The sequence below is a fragment of the Thalia democratica genome, chromosome 6, assembly GCF_965202585.1.
Source record: "Thalia democratica chromosome 6, ktThaDemo2.hap1.1, whole genome shotgun sequence".
NCBI lineage: Eukaryota > Metazoa > Chordata > Thaliacea > Salpida > Salpidae > Thalia > Thalia democratica.
Genome location: NC_139170.1, coordinates 28,641,183 through 28,659,578, shown reverse-complemented (window position 1 = coordinate 28,659,578; position 18,396 = coordinate 28,641,183). Strand labels below are relative to the sequence as shown.

General features: G+C 25.2%; 1 protein-coding gene across 1 annotated transcript; it reads right to left on the bottom strand.

Moving 5' to 3' along the window:
- Positions 1–9,104: 9,104 nt before the first annotated feature.
- Positions 9,105–10,184, bottom strand: LOC145838927 (kelch-like protein 36). The gene has a single exon (XM_082946546.1). The coding sequence runs from the start codon at positions 10,182–10,184 to the stop codon at positions 9,105–9,107; it is 1,080 nt and encodes a 359-aa protein (XP_082802672.1).
- Positions 10,185–18,396: the final 8,212 nt, after the last annotated feature.

Below are 18,396 nucleotides of genomic sequence, written 5' to 3'. Positions count from 1 at the left end.
CATGAACAGATTTCCATTTAGAAATGTATTTTTGTTTATTCTTCCTAATAGGTGCTTCAATTTTGACTGTTATCATTTTTAACCAGCTGTGACAAATAAATGTTTTAGTGCTTTATATTAAGTAGGCTGTTATAAAGTTAACTATATAAAATAGCAAATAATATTTTTTTAGTATTTTGGATTAAATAAGTATTGGGAATCATAATTGTACATATTTTTTTAGTAATATTGTTACTTTTTTTAAATCAATCAATTTAAAGTTCTTGACTTAAATGCCTATTTCAATATTTTGTTTTAATTTTTATTTAATTTGACTTTTTTTTTCAAATTTGTTAACAACTGAGGATCTCCTATATGCAAATATAGAAGTAAAACATTGTTTTGTTAGTAATAAGCTATTAAAATAAATATTATTATTTTTTCTTTACTTAATACTTAATAAAAATTCATTAGTTAGTTAGATAAATGTTTTTCCTACTTTTTAAAAAACTCACAAATGTATACTTTGCTTTTAACTATTCTAGCTACTAAGTTGAAGTAATTATAATTTAGCTGAGTTAATAATAGTCAGAATTGCCACTCTTTGAGACAAAATAGTCAGCCTGCGTTACCTCAGACTAGTTAGAGTTTGTAATTAAATAGAAACAAAACGTTTTTGTTATAAAATTTTTGATTAAAAATAATACTAGTTAAGTTTAAATACAAAAAGATACCTAAATAGTTACAGAAGAATTTAAAAAATCAATATTTGTAAGAAATAAGAAATAATTAAGGCATAAAAACTGGTATGAGATACTTAAAGGATATCAACACTAGCATGAGATTTCAAAAAAAGTTCATACTAGCCTAAGAGTACCACACACAGTATGTATCTGAAACTTTTTTTTAACTGAATATATCTAAAAAGTTAATTGAAACTGCTTTTGGTTGTATAAAATATCTTAGTATAGACTTGATGGATGATACTATAAAAAAACTAATCTACTGATGTTAAATTTTTACATGATACAAACAAACTTTAAAACTCAAACATTAATTCTTAGCACAAACATTTTATCTAAAGTCCACCAAAAAAATTAAAGTACATTTTCATTGACTATTTGATTGCTTTAAAAATCATAACTTTACTTGTTTGCTCATATATTGTAGGATATAGGAAATGTGAGCTTAAAACTTTTTTAATGAAGCAAATCCATCAAATTTTATAATGAATATTTTATTAAAACTGTTATTAATGATTCTTTTTTATAACAATTAGATGATTAAGATCAATTATTTAACTATTATTTTGTTATACTTATTACACAAAACTTATTTTTATTTTTTTTAGGATTATTTTAGATAATACTTGATTAATTGTTTTTAGTGAATAAAAGACATTGTTTAGTTTTGATTTAAACACAGCTGTTTTTAGAAAAATTTGTACACTTCTAAACTTAACCTATAAAATCATAACTTCTAGAATTCTTGTAAAACATAATTTATCAAAACCAAAATTGTAACAAAAATATTTATCAAATAACAGAAGAACTTATTTAAGAAATCAAAGAAGAGCTAAAAAGAGTAAACAAAATGATAAATATTAAAATGAAAACATTATAAAACTGTTAAGTTCTAAAATAATAGGTAAAGTGTTTTTTACTAGTCTAAAGTCATTTAGATAATTCTTGAATAATTAACAAGTATAAGGTTAAAATATTTAGTTGTTACAAAAGGAGAGTCTTCAAAGATATTTTTAATAACAGTTAGCTTATAAAACTGGACTAATTTAATAACACAGGTTAACCAATTTCATCACTTCAATGGTTAACACAATTATGCACATTTGTAGGCTACTTTGTATATGGCTACTATACAAACAGTCCTATACTTTATAATGCAAGACATAATTAAATTAAAATTTGCAGATAGATTGTTACAAGAAATCTTATTTACCAATTTCATTAAGACTCAATCTGTTGTTTTTTTTGAGTAAAGAGTGACCAGCAAAAATGTGCAAAAATTAAGACAAAGAGACATTTCTAAAAACTGAAAAAAAATGTTAAACCTTATTTTTGTTTTTGAAAAAATGATAAACTTATGTTTGAATAAATAGTAATTTGAATATAGTAATGTTTTGGTTATAAACTATATTACTTGAATGAAATCATAAAATTTGAAATTTAAATAAGGCATTTGAAAATTCATTATAACATTCAAATATATAAAATAGAATACCAAAATTTAAATAAAAAGAAAACTTTTTGATAAAAATCTTTAAGTATTCTAAGACTTTAATCACAATTTATTATTTTATTTCTAGGATATTTTAATTTTTTATGGTAGACAACCATCAGATTTACTCCACCCTCCTCTATTTTGCTTCTTAACATTAAATTGAACATTTTGTAAATTTAAAAATTTGTTTTTTAGTGTAATTAAGGATTTGGCAATGTTTCATAAACAACTTACTAAGCTTAATATTTTGCTGAAAGTCTTATTTCGTCTTATTTTCATAAAACAATATAAAAAAGTTTAAATAAGTTTAAATTAACATTTAAATAAGTTATTTAATTTTCTATCTGAAAAAATGAAAAATATATATAACTAATTGAAATTTTAAAACATACTAAAAATTGGCTTTTTAATACTGATGATTTTTTTTATAAAAGTTATGAGCATGAGCATTTTTTAAATATTTCCAAAATTACTTTATTTGAAGAGCAGTGTTCCTTTAGAACCTTAATGATTTAACTTGTCACAGTTTAAATTTATTATTTTAAACCTTACAACTTGTAGTTACAAGCATTGTTACTACAGTTTATAAACTTTGATAAATTATTTTTCAAAATGTTTTGTATAACGAGATTCCCCTTTACGTTTACGTGACGCCCCTTAAGGCCGTTCTGCTACAAAAATAAAAATTTAGGTTAAAAGAGGTTTATGCTAAGCTAACAGCTATTGTGGAAAATAGCTCATTTTTTAACACATTTTCCGCGTTTCAGCTACATTTGGCTTCTATGGTCACAACAGACAAGAAGACTGTTCAAGTTGTGGACTACATGTACTCGAGGTAAAAATGAAGTTTCTAATTAGTCTAAAACAAACTAGAGGAAACCAATGTTACTTGATAATGAATTGTTCATTTAATTTAAATATACAAACTGCAGAAGAAATACTCTCAAGTCTTCCATTATTTCCATCAGAAATAAAGCTGACAACTGGTGTTGAAGAAAACTATTACAAAAGATTAGAAGTAGCAACGAGATTAATAAGGGAAGGAGGTAAATTATTTGTTACTAAACTTTATTCTATTTTTTAGTATCATATGATTTCAAAATTAACTAGAACTTTATTTACAGTAATCAATACGAATGCTTGTAATATTTGCAAAAAATACCACCCACCTGCAACAACAGTTGGCAGGCTAAAAAAGAAAGAAAAAATTAATTGGGTAAGCAAAATTTTGCTATTATATACGTTTATATATGATCCAAACTACTTACCAGTTTAGACTATTATTTTCTTAATTATATAATAATCGAGTTTTTATAATTTTAGTTAGAATGTGGAAATTGTAGCCAGTGGTACCATGTATGCTGCTTGGGGTTTTCTTTAAAAATGTACATGTATATTGTGAAAAAACAAAAGTTCATCTGCGATTTGTGTAGTTATTCAGTTTTGTTAGAAAGTTGTGAAGAGTTTTAAGCTTTGTTTAAAAAAATCATCATATTTTTTCATTATTTATTGTTTTAATTTCTATAAAAAGTTTTTATGAACAACTTTTTTTTTTTTTGATTTTTTTATTTAGTTTAAAGATGCGTACAACCAAAGTTGCTATAAACGTAATTTTAATTACTTTATATGCTTTTCGTTTGTTTAACGATAAAATTTTTGAATTAGGTAAAACTTTTTATTTTTCCAATAAACACTAGTTTTGTCGAACATATCGTGAATTACAAAAATTCATTTTTATTTACCAAATGTTTTCAAATTTCATTATTATTTTTTTCTTTTTTTTCTTTAATTTAGCAATAAAATAGTAAAATACTTGTATCTTTTGTATGGTAAAATATAAAAACTTTGTTAAAGTTTAACAACAATGTTTTTTAAACCTAGTTTACTTATATTTAGTCTAAATTTTGATAGATGTTATCAGTGAAGTCACGGGGTGCAGTATGCAGTGCAAAGCAACATAAACTGCTTTAAAAAGTTAAATCGCTTAATTAGGCCTTCTAAGTTTCTTAAGAATAAACATTATAGTAGATGTAATTTAAGTAGTTTCATTAAATTATTACATCTAAACGGCTAAAAATTAGCTAAAAACGTTTCGAACTTAGTATATTCAAATAAAAAGTTTTAATCCAACGAAGAAAGTTTTAGTTAAAATGTATTGTATTAGAAATATCACTGCTCATAAATATCAGTCAAATAACAAAAATTAAAAAATTAAATAATACCTTTAAGAACTTAAATACAAACTTTTAATGTTGTCAGACAAGTATAAGTATCGACTTGTTTTAAATTTAATGTATGAAGCTGTGTATAAACATTTTAACGTACAATGAAAAATCACTGTAATAAAAATGTCACTGCTGATAAAAAACGGCCAAATAGCAAAAATTAAAAAAAATTGCTTTTTAAATAATACCTTTAAGAACTTAAATACAAAGTTTCAATGTTGTCAGACAAGTATAAGTATCGACTTGTTTTAAATTTAATGTATGAAGCTGTGTATAAACATTTTAACGTACAATGAAAAATCACTGTAATAAAAATGTCACTGCTGATAAAAAACGGCCAAATAGCAAAAATTAAAAAAAATTGCCTATTAAATAATACCTTTAAGAACTTAAATACAAAGTTTCAATGTTGTCAGACAAGTATAAGTATCGACTTGTTTTTTACTTAGAATTGAATGTTTTGTGTTAGGTTTTATAGAATATCTAATTGTTTTAATATCGAATATCACGAAAACTTCATGCTAGTAATCACAACAACTTATAAAGGTTAGATTTGTAAACATACTGTTGCTTGCATAAGTAAGTTTAAAAGTTTTTATAAATAAAGATTCTACAACACATAGATGATAATCATTACATGCTTTACTTATAATTGGAAAATGACCATCAATATAATTCTTTGCACAATCATAATTGTTTAATAAGTGTACAGCAATCGCCACTGGCCTATTAGATGGTTTATTTAAACCTGTGTCCATCAAATTTTTAAAAAGTTAATTTATTTTTAGGAAATAACTTTGAACAATGGCATGTTGTTTTATTTGAAATAACTTTTATTATGTTCCTCAAAAATAATAACGAAATGAACATTTGATTTTGGATCTACAGTTTTATAAAACCAAGTAGACAACTTTATATTAGTTTTCAAATTATGCAGTTAATAGTATACTTGCTCACTATGTGCTAGAATTGGAAACTGACTAGATCATATATAAAAGACTCAATGACTTTTTGTAATTTGCTAAAAGTAACTTGTATTTTGTATTATAAGGCCACATTACTATTTTATTAAAATCAACACATTTTTTGAAAACTTAAAATACTGTATAAATCATCTTTTGTAGTTTGTACAATTAAAAATAATATTTAGATTTATTTTCAGCAAAGTAGACTACTTTTGTTACAAACATATGGAGTTTAAATTTATGAATAGCTAATGTACCTGAGTAATTTACATATTATAAAAGTAAATACTGAATGCAATGTTTTTGCTTTTTGTACTTAGCACATTGATCTGTAGATCTTATTAGAATAGGTTATGCTCTGTAGTTAATGATTATACTCATGTTTGTTTTTACATATATAAAAAGAAAATATGTTAGTTATAGCAATTTGACCACTTCTCCCTTTTTGTTTTATTATTGACCTTTTTATTGCATTTTTCAGGGTTGCTCTTGTAGAGAGGACAACAAGAAAAATATGAATGTACTGTACATGATCATAAAAATCGAAATCTTGGGGAGAAGACGGTGTGGTAGACTATGGTTTTCATAGTTAATATTGACATTAACAGGTTTAAAATAGCGTGCAATGCATACCATATTTTTTCTTTTAGAATTAATTTCTTTATTTAGTTTAAGTAAAAAATATCATTAACATTGATCTTAAAGTTAAATTTTATTAAAGTTTTAAACAAAACTTATCAAAGTTATTTACAAATATATAGTTTGAGGCTCGATGACTGAAAGGTCTTCCTCCACAGTCCACACTAATCTATTGACCATAGTTGTGAGCGTTCAGATTTTTCTTTCTTTCTTATATTAAGCCTAATAAAAAGAAAATTATGCCACTAAAACTTTGGGACTAGTTTGAAACACTAAAAAAGGGATAGTTTGAAAAATCTGCAAACCATTACCATAAAAAAAGTTTTTTTTTTGCTGAGTCAGCGAAAAGGTTTTTTTTCATGTTATTTTTGATACATAATCAGAAAAACTCTTATTTTTTGATTTATTTTAAATATGTTTGACGTTGCAGCATTTAGGCATTTAGTGTAGTATTCGCTAAGTATTCGATGTAATCTCGTTTCGGAGAATTCTCCTATGAAGAGTCAAAGTTGGTCGTAAAAATTGATATGGGCGTCTTCCCCAAGGTCTGCAGTTTTGAAAATCAATCTTTGATTTTTAATTTTTGACGTATTTTGTTCAAAAATGACGTCACATTTTTTTTTATGAAAAAATAGTTTTGGAGAACTCTCATATAAAGAGTCAAGGTTTGTCTTGAACAGAGATATTGGCGTCTTCCCCAAGGTCTGTTGTTTTGCAAATCAGTCTTTAATTTTTAAATTTTGACGTATTTTGATCAACAATGACGTCACAAAAGAGTCATTTTTCGTCATTAAAAAAACTTTTTTCGGAGAATTCTCATATAAAGAGCTAAAGTTGGTCTTAAAAAGAGGTATTGGCGTGTTCCCCAAGGTCTGTAGTTTTGCAAATCAAAATAAGCTAACAAATGCGGAGATTTGCGAGAGGTGAATATAGTGCCTTTTTCTAGTAAACTATTTAAATCAGGTAAATTAACTTTGAAATGTTTAAATGTTATAACTCAATTTCCAAAAAAAAACACATTTACATGAAAACAATTTAGTTCTTTTTTGTAAATTAAAAAAATTGTTCGATTATAAATTTTCATTTAAAAAAAAATGTTGTTTGTATGAGTTTTTCTTTACGTAAAACGTCTGCTATAAAGATCATGTTACTGACAGTAAACTCTTGCATACCTATGCACTCGTCTAGTTACACATTTTAGAATTCCAAAAAAAATACGAAAAATATATTTGAAAATTCTAAGTAGTTTCTTATTTAAGGGTATAATAATTTACCAAATATCCTTATAAACGTTCACAAGCGTGTTGTAAAATCAGGTGTACCGCTGATTTTACCTGCTGAAATTTCTAAAGACGACAACGTACTTGCAGTTGTAAAAAAAATTAAAACTGCTCAGGCTGACTCATCAACAATTGTTTCTATTTGAATTGATATTGGTTGTGGAGATAAAAAATATGTTAATATAAGTTATTTATATAAACATAAGCATCATACTGAGATAACTAAAATGGTTTCTTCAAATACCAAGAAAAAATGGACTGCTCCAAATAAACCTTCTGGTGCATTAGGATGAAAAAACTAGTTTAACATTAAATAACAATTTTAAGTAAAATCGCTTGTTTATTTTGACTTAGAAGAAGAACATAAGTTTCTAGGAGTTATTAAACCCGAGATTTACATGCATTATTAAAAGTACGTTAGCCGAACGAGGTGTTAAGTTGTCCAGCAATTTTTAATTTTATTGAAAAATAAAGACATGCTGTCAAAAACAGTCAACAAAATTTCGAGAAGGATAAGAAAAATGTACAGTATGTACTTTAAATAAATAATAATTCAAGAAATAGACTGTTGTGATTTGTTTCAATTGATCTAAAAAAAATAATCTCAACTAATATTTTTGGTTAAGATTTTTTTGATAACACGAAGCAGTAAAAAAAAACTTAAAAAATTCTAGATAAGTTATAACATAATCTAAAAGTCATTTTAATCAAAAAAATTTAAAAAATCGACACCATTGTAACAGGCCATCAAATTTAATTTGATAAACCGTTTTGTGTTTAAGGTAAAATCCAAGAATGAGAATACTGATGCAATTTAAAAAAAGTTTAGATAAAGAAAAAATAAAGAGAAGAGAAAAAACTCCTGATTCAATGTTGAATAGAATTGATAACAGAACTATTTAAACCAGTACAAAGTTTTTACCTATTTCTTAGTGTATACAAATTTTACTATCATTCAAAACTTGCTTGATTTTTTTTTATTTTGTTAAACTTTATCCAACTTTAAAAACATAAAACACAAATCATTTTTAGTACTTATGATAGTTTATTTAGAAGTAAAACGAAAATAATGAAGTAAAAGATTTTAGATAAAAAATAACCACTTTAATCTAACATTTAATCTATTTGTTATTAAAAAGCAATCTGCACTAAAAATTTGAAAATATTAATAGAAAAATTAAGCTTTTTGTAAAATAAACTATAACATATATTAAAAACTGCAATTAAAATTTTAAATCCGGTGCAATATCTTCAAACCTTATTTTAAAAAAAGCTATTAAAACAACTAAAAAAAAGTAAGGACGTGTTTGAGCTATTCGAAAGTAAATGTTAGTTTAAACATTTAAAAACAAAACTTACCCATGACAATCTACATTAAACATGTTAGTTTGATACTATCTGAATTTCGGGTGCAAACTTTTCAAAATCGGTAAATTCAAATTCCGAAGATTCAAATTCTTTAAAAAAAAAATGCTTAAAAGGCAACAACTAACCTGAAAAATAATGTATATTTTTTCTTAATTATAAAATAGTATTTATTTCTCATTAATATCGAAATGCAGTTTTTTGGAAATGGCTAAAATTAGTTTGAAAATTTAGTTATTTTTAGTAACTTTAATTTTTATTTAATATAAAAAATTTAGCAAATAAAAAAAAACGGTTTGTAGATATTAATAAGGCCTGAAAATCTATTTACAGTTTTTTAAAATTATATTATATATTTTAAAATATGGCCTCTTAAATATTTTCTTAATTGAATTATATTGTAACCCCGGATTTTACAACAGCTTGGGTATTTTTAAAATACCATAACCAAGAATACTACTAGTCGCTTCGAATGCTATTCTTGTCCAATCATCCTTGTCCACGTCATATTCAGCCATCATATTTGATGCAGCTTCAAAAAAAAATACTCTACGGCCTACACAAACAACTTTGGGAAACAAACACTTGTAGGAAACACGCTTCGGACGCGAGTGTATTCTTTGAAACTGGTTGCTTAGTCTGTCAAACACTTCTTCGCCTTTCAAACAGCTGAAGATAAACAGCTTGCTCCCGACCGCCACCTGCTGATGTTTGGACTTGCTGATGTTCATTTTTGGCATGCGACACCAAGTGTCTGTAACGTGGTCGTACTCTTGAACCATTTTTGTTGAGAAGTTTTCTCCGACGGGCATTCCCCCCGAAACGACGATTCTGCCTTCAAAAAGCGAGCACGCCGCAAACCACTTCGCCTTGATCATTTGCTTCAGCTTCGTCCATTTGTGAGTTTTCGTGCTGAACTCAACGCAAGAGTTCTCGTTCCCTCCGTATTCGCTGTTGCCTCCCATAATGTAGACTTTGTCCATTAGAGCGCAAATGCAGTAATTGTTGGAGTGGTGATAAGGGCTAGAAATTTTTTCCCACTTGTTATCTGCGATAGAATACTTTTGAACAAGTATTCTATCTCTCCTATGGTAGTCGTCAGTGCCGAACAAGTAAACTTCAGCGTCAATGTAAAACGCTTTCAAACATGTTTCAAGTGCCATTTCGATATCAGCAAGTTTTTTAACATTTTTAAAAGTCACGCCGTCTATTAGGCACACATCTTTTTCAGCTCTATTCGGCTTACATCCCCCACAAACCAGTATGTCAAATATGCCTTGATCACAGTGCCTTGAAGTAAAATATTCGACCGGTCTGTTCTCATAAAAGCCTTTCTCGTCTTGTAAGATCTCTTGCTTTAACAGAGTACCTTCTTTGGTTGTTTGAAAAAACAAAAAAGTGCCTAAAACTTTTTTCAATGCTGGCAAACTAAAAAGAGGATAACGAACTTGAAGAAAAAGACTTCTTGCAAATTTCGTTCTTTCTTTACTCATACAAGTAAACCAAGCATCTGCTGCTTTTAAAACCTCTAACTCTGAAGTAACATTTAAGTTAGAATCAGAAAGAATTTTGTAAACAAAGTTAAAATCTAACTCCAAAAAGTTTTTTGTTTTTGAAATTGTAGTAAAATGACTAACTGTGTAAGAATAAATAAGTTTTAATAAGTTAGGCATTTTGTAAACCTTTGCTATCTGATAGAACACTAATACGTTGTTAAAGTTTATCTTGTCTTTGATAAACTTTACTGATTTTTCTTTCACACTAGAAGGTATAAAAAAATTTAAAATTTTTAAAGCTGGAATGACATTGCATTTGTAAATTGAAACTTCGCCTGAAAAAATAGATAATTGAAATAAGTAAATCAAGCACTGTATTAATTTATGAAAAACTTGTACTTAAATAATTTGTACATAGTTAGAAATAAAAATTGTTTGTTATGACCTTCTGTTAAGATTACAGGTTTTCTTACATGCTATGCAGTTAATTTAATCTTGATATGTACATAATTTTTGTCCAAGTTGTTAAATTTTTATCAAAATAGTTTAAATTAAATAATAAATATTAACTAACTGTTTGTTATAAATAGTCTATATAAATTGGAAATTATTGAATTGAAGCTTACTTTTATATTAATTAGCTTATATTTATTTTATAATTAAAATATCGATTAAAGTAAAATAAGGAGCAATATTTGTGATTTAATTTTCTTTTCATTCGAAAACTAATTTCAAATCAACTTAATTTATAAACAATAAGGTTTTTATTCATTATAGATAGAAATTAATAACATTTTATAGGCTCTGGACTTAAAACATTAACTAGAACTTTTTTTCTAATTCAATATATTATATCAAAATTTTATAAACAATTTATTTTGTGGTATCGCATCTAACTCATTAAAATTTTTAAATTCGTAATCTAGGAAATGAAGTATTACTATTTACATACTAAAACACTGTTGTGGGTTGAAAGTAAATTATATATGCAGTGTTACTTGAATCAATAAGAACTCTATAATAAATTTATTTAATGTTAATAAGTAGTTTATTTTCAAACTACTTTGAAAATGTAGTATAATATATTAAAACAACTTCTTACATATTTTATCGAAGTCTTTAAATTCATCCGAGCGGTTCTTGAAGTTTTTTTCTAAAGCATTTTGTTTACTTGACTTAACAAAATTCAATTTTTCCTTAACATCAAAAGTTTTAATGTTGTTAATTGATTTTTGATATGAAGTTACAACTTCTTCTGCATTAAGATCAATTGTTTTTGGATCTCTTTTTGGCACATTGACAAAGTCATTTTTCAATAAGTTAGTATGCATAGCAAGTTTTTAATTTATCTAAAAACAAGTAAAAATTTTGTTAGTCATATTTTATGATGTTAAATGAAAAACACTTAAATCGGAATAAAATTTTATCTAAAGTAAGCTCTGCGAGAAAGTTAATTTAAATAATTTAAACAATCAGTAAATTAATCAAAGTCTAAGGTCTAAGTTACATTTTTTATTAAGTAAAATATTGAAAAAAAATTATTCTGAATAGTCTCAAAAAGCAAAAGGGTTGATCATGCCAATTCGATCATCAGACTACAAGTTTCGGTAGACTGAGACTGGTTTTGTCCTTATAAGGACTCATCAGTCAGTCAAAACCGAAAAACCTGCAGTCGTCAATCTACAAACGGTTTATAAACGAATGATAGTGGGTAGAAATGTCTGGTTCCCAATAATTAATATGCAGTATTTACTATATACTATAGGTCTTATTTTCAGTATAAAGGTCTTATACAACAACTCTATCTCATAATTATGATAACATTTCCTCATATACTTGTGTTCTGATGACTGGTTTTGTGACACTTAACATTTAAACAATAATCATTAAACATTTAAAAATAAAGGAGCATTTAAAAGATACATTTTATTACAACAACTTTAAATTTAGACAGCTAATATTTGTTAGAAAACAAATATCATTAAACAAATGTTCTACTATAGAAGTTTATTTGCAGCATTAGTAACTGCTATTGTCTTATTGTTAGTTTTTAAGCTCTAAAAAAGTTTAAAACACACTTAGATGTATTTTCTTTAACCACCGTTTTGATATTTCTGGAGGTCTGTTTTACTTGTACTACTCTCATTGTAAGGTTATTAATGTTATAATAGTCATAATTAGATACCTATTTTGTTTAGTTTCTAATTTATAGATTATAATGCTATTTTAGTAATAAAAATCTATTTATACAATTCAGATAGACAGTTTCATTGATGTATCTATTATAAAAAACAACCACAAAACACTACATAAATTCTCTGTTATAAAAATATCAATTATTTTGTAATAACGTTGAATTAAATAAAAATGTATTTCAAATTAAGTTTAAGTAAAAAAATACTTCAAATTTTTAAACTTATCCAAGAGTACTAAAAGAGTCTAACGCAAAAATACTTATAACAATTAAAATATTGTTTAGATAAAAACCCTTAATATTTTAATATTAAACATACAACTAAAATCCAATCCAGCTAAACAAATAGGTCTATTCATAACTTATAGCAAGATCTCAATACAAACACTGTATCATAATAACACTAGTAACTTTTTTTGTTATGTTTTTGTGAAGTTAAGTTAGTATTTAAACGCTTCATTGATCGGCACATTTTGTAAAACTCAGCATTAATTTATTTGTTTTCTTTTTAAATTGCAATTATGATTTTAGGAGTCTCCAGTACGTTTATGAAGAAATACAGTAAAAATATGTAAAAATATTAAAAAAAACATAGGGATTGTTTTATTTGTATACCGATAAATTTTTAAACATTTATGTTCGTATTGTAACCCATAAACGTAGGTCACTCAAATATTAAACTTGTACTTAAGCAAGTTTGTATCAGGGGCGTCGGGTGGGGTTATGCATTGCTGCAATTGCACCATCTTAAAATTTTGTAAGAAAAAAGAATCTATAATGTTTTAGTTTTTTTTTAGAATAAAGTCTCTTATAAAAGTTCCAATTTAGACAAAATTACTCACTAAACTGCTGCAAATTCTTAGCTGACTGCCGCAAACGAACTTAAAAAAGCAATATCTCTTCAAGAATTACTGCAAAATTAATATTTTGCTACTTCAACGGGTTATAGTTAAGTCTATGTACCCACATAAAGTTTTTAAAATAAACAGACCACTTCTATTGAAATAGGATAACAAAAATAGAACAAACTTATTTAAAAATTGAATATTTTACAGAATTAGATAAAAAACCTAGATTTAAGTCTAAAAAATTTAATTAGTTCTTTTTATGTGCGTACATGAACTTAAGTATAACTGATTATTAATATCACAAATTCAATAAAATATTTAAATAAACTACATTTATATGTATACAAACATTACATTTTTTTTTTAATTTAAAATAAACTTTTACTTTACTGTTTAAGAAAAATAACTTAAACTTTTATTATATAAGAATTTATAAAATTGAAAGTGTCACATATTTAAATAAATTAATTAAACTTACTTGTTATAGAATTATTCTTACAGGGTTGCCAAATGTTTTTGACAACGTTTCCCTAGGTTTCCTAAACTACCTCCGGGTTTTCAAACCTACACATTTTTGGGTCTATTTTTAGTTTAAAATTAAGTTTAAGGTTTAAAAACCGTGTTAAACAGTATAAAAGCATTGAAAAAATACTGTAAACCTACTTCAAAGGTGTATTTTAATAAAAAAATTTTGATGATGGCAAAGTATTTTTATCTATACGCTAGATTTTTTGTGTCAAATCTAAATTTTTCTACACTAACATGTAAAAATTATTTCAGGTTTTAAAGTGATTTTTTGTTCAAAATTTCAAGTTTTTCCAGGTTTCTTTTTCAAAATTTCTCAAATTTCAGGTTTTCCAGGTTTTTAAGCCTAAATAGTCAAATTCCAGGTTTTTCATGGTTTTTAAGTTTTATTGGCAACACTTGTTTTTAGTGGTTTTATTTATTCACTGTTTTAGTTTTCCTAATAAGGTTTCTTTTGTACTTTCCTAGTAGGAATTACCACATCTCAAAAGTTAATATGAACTTTCTAATTTGGTAAAAGAAAACTTGTTGCTCAATTAAAGATGTATGAAATAAGTTCATTAAAATTATTCTAAAGTAGATGTTATGAGCGAAGTTTTATCTTCAGGTATAGCAAAAATAAAATTGTTTTTACACTTGGTAAATATCTATTTTTAAAAATAATCATCTAAATACTCTGTAAAGTTAAAGATTAAATTAAACTCTTTGTATATAAAATGATTTTAAACTTCTTTTCGAGCTATATGGTTGCCATGCCACACACTTAGGGTACTCAGGAGAACTTAAGGAATTATTCATTCTAAAAATATCAGGGTGACTCATAAAAACTTTTATTCTTTATAAAAATGTCAGGGTAATTTTAAGATTTTAAAAATAACAGGACAGTTTTTTATACACTTGAAATGAGTTTTAGTTGATTTAGTTTTAATATTTTGTTAAAAGAAGTAATTTTTTATTAATTTTTTTCAAGAATTTAAAAATCTTAAAATGACTCAGTAGAGTTTTTTTGACTCGATGAGTGGCAAACCTGTATATACCAAAAGAGGATTTCTTTTTTAATTTTATGCACCACCTAAGAAAAACACCACGCGATGCGACTGGTGTAGTGTACAGTGTACACTGTACACCACACTATAAACCATAATTATATTCCAGACTTAACATATACTTAATAATACTTAAGCTAATTGATACTACTTATAAAAACTAGGCATGAATTTTGTTAGTATATTTTATATTAAAGACCATATCAAACACTAAAAAATAATGAACACCATACTTTATAAAAACACTTTAGATGTGGTCAAAACATTTACACAAAAACTAAATCTAACAGATTTAGACTTTAATAAAGTATAACAAAATTAAGAATAAACTACTTGGAATTTAAATCAAAAAACTGCTTATAAGAAATAACAATGCTTAAAAAAGAACTTTACAATAAACAACAAATAATAGAAATATCTACAACTACATGTTAGCAGCAGCAAGGTGGTCTAGAAATGAATGTCACTGCCCAACTCGGAAACGGCTCTAAATTTCACTAAGATAAAATTCCACGAAGCCAAATTTGCACAAAGCCAAATTTTTATGAGGGCACAAAATTGTACAAGGGAACAAAATTTCACGAAGACGATTTTGCATTAAGGGTCAATTTTGGACGAGTTACATTTTTGCACGAGAGTAAAAAAAAAAGTAAATAAACAGAAAATTAAAAGTAATAAAAGAAAAAAAAGTTACTATAGAGGGTAAAGGTTAGGGGTAATAGTGATAGTAAAAATAAAAAATAATAAAAATTATAACATAAAAAACTAGTAATAATATATAAAAAAAAGTACTGACTTAGGGTAAGGTTTAGGGGTAACAGTGAAAGAAAAAAAAATAATAGATTAAAAATAATAAAATTAAAATAAAAATCAAAAAAATAAAAAACTTACTGACCAATGGTTAGGGGTAGCAGTGATAGTAAAAAATAAAAAAATAACAAAAAATAAATAAATTGATTAAAAAAAAAAAAAAGTTTAACCCGTGCAAAATTGTCTTCTCGTGCAAAAGTGTGTTCGTGCAAAAGTGACCCTTCGTGCAAAAGTGTCTTCATGCAATTTTGTACGCTCCTACAATTTAGACAGCTACCCGCCTTACTAAAGTATACATATAGCTTAAAATTGTTTAAAAAATATCATACTAATTTTCTCCAACTGTAATTTTATTCTATATTATTCAGTATTGAACTAAGTTGAACAACAGTTAATTAGTATTTCATTACACTATTACAGTATTGATAAAAAACTTTTTTTTGACTAAATTCTGCATTCTATTTAATAATTGAAATAGATAGTAAAGTTCTATGGTTGTTATTAAACTAAGTTGAAAAATACTTTGAAAGACTAAACATACCAGCACATTTAGATTACACTATTTTAACTTAGCCTGTGTTACTCCTAAAATAAGAAAGAAAAAATAAAGAAAAATTTGATTATTAAATAAAAACTTTGCTTAATTAAAAATGTTAATTATTTCTAAGACATGCTTATAAAAATTTTAAATGTTTGATATTAACATATACAACCAAAAAAGGCCATAGCAACATAGATACATAAAAAAGTTTCACTTTTATAGTTTATTAAACGACAAAAAGAGCTTTCGGTTATCGAGTCTTTTGTGATGTTTACTACTTTATAAAGCTGTAGTAAAGTTGAGTAATAATTCTAAAAACTGAGAACGTTAAAATACATTTAACATAACAAATTTATAGTTTAAACTAACTTAAGAAATAAAAAGTAACACAAAAATAGTTATTAACTAAATATATGGAAAGCTGTCTAAATTGCACGAAAACACGAAATTGCACGAAGATAATTTTGCACGAAGACTAACTTGCACGAAGATAAAATTGCACGTAGACAAAATTGTACGAAGGTTCACTTTTGCACGAAGGTACATTTTTTCACGAGCAGACAATTTTGCACGCAGACACTTTTGCACAAAGGATCATATTTGCACGAGTGACAATTTAGCACGGAGGGTCAGTTCTGCACGGATTTTGTTTCTTTCCCAGGGACGGGTCTAAATTGCGCGTAGACATTTTTAAATGAGGGGACAAAATTGCACGAGAAGACTCTTTTGCACAAAAAACTTATAAAAAAAAAAGATTCATAATTAGAAAATCTAATTACTAATTAAAAGAAAAATACGAAAAAAATTATATAATATTTCAAAAATAAAAAAAGATTTAATTATAAAGTTTAATAACTAAAAAAAATATATTAATAAAATATTTTAAGTAATTTAGTAAAAAAAAAATATAAATAAAAATTAAGTAAAAAATAACAAATTAAATAATAATTATACAAAAAATTATAAATACATAAAAATAAATGTATATATAATAATTTTAAGTAAGAACAAAAAAAATTTGAGTAAAAAATAAAAACTAAATGTTAAATAGATTAAAATAAATAATAAAAAAAGTCAGCATTTAAAAAATTAAATAACTAAATAATAAATAAATTTTAAAAAAATTAAAAAAACAAATAAGATTCATAAAATTTAAAAACTAATAGATTAAATAATAAAAATATTAAATAATTCTTGAAATCAAAATTTAATAAAATTAATGAAAAAGTCAAAATAAATGAAATAAATAAATAACTAAGTTTTAAAGAAATAATAATAACTAAAAAAGTCAAAATGAACAAATTAGACAGTAAATAAAAATCAATCAAAAAAAAATACTATAAATAGAAATAAAAACTAAACTATAAAATTAAATTCTAACCGTTATCAAAATATAATTACCAAAAAGAGGTTTTTTATTTTAATAAATTTTTTTTGTTAAAAATATATATATTAACTAATTGTAGCTGTTGTATTATTTCGTTTGTTTCAGTTTAGTCAAAAGCTTGTATCTCCTTTTTCTTCGAAAAACGTAAGAAGAAAATTGCTTCTGTCAGTGCTTTTTTGCAAGTCTGGGTTAGATTAAGAGAAAAAACAGAGCAGGAGAAACTTAAGAGCTAGTTAGAGTAAAACGCGCGCAAATAGTGATGCAACTAAAGTAAAGTTTAGAAAATAATGATAAATAAATTATGTTTAAAACTTTTATTAAAAAAAAAAGTATAATTTATGTAAGAACACAGCCGTAACAAAACTTTCTGTACAATGCACGATAAAAATTTCATCAGACGGATTTTCTCCTTTCTAAATTTATTTAATTGTCTTTTATATTTCGCATGCTCGTTTTTTACTGTGCAAAAGTATCTTCGTGCAATTTTGTACGCTTGTGCAATTTTAACACCTACCCATGTAAATATTATTTATTTATCTTAATTTTTAGTTTTGTTTTGTTTCATATTGAAGTTTAGTATAATGTTAATTTAATTTAAGTTTACACCAATACATGTTTATTCTTTAATAAGGGATATTTTTATTTAATTTAAATTCTAGTTTGATTTTTATTAAAAACTTTTCAAATTTATATTAGTTTGTAAACACAATAATTTAGTTTCAATTAATAAAACTATTTTAATTTAAAAAAAAGAAAAATAAATGAGATTAATATAAACTTAATTAAATTAAAATTAATTACGCTTATACATGCTTATTATTTTTTTTATAAAATATAAAGTTTTTTTTTATTCCTGTT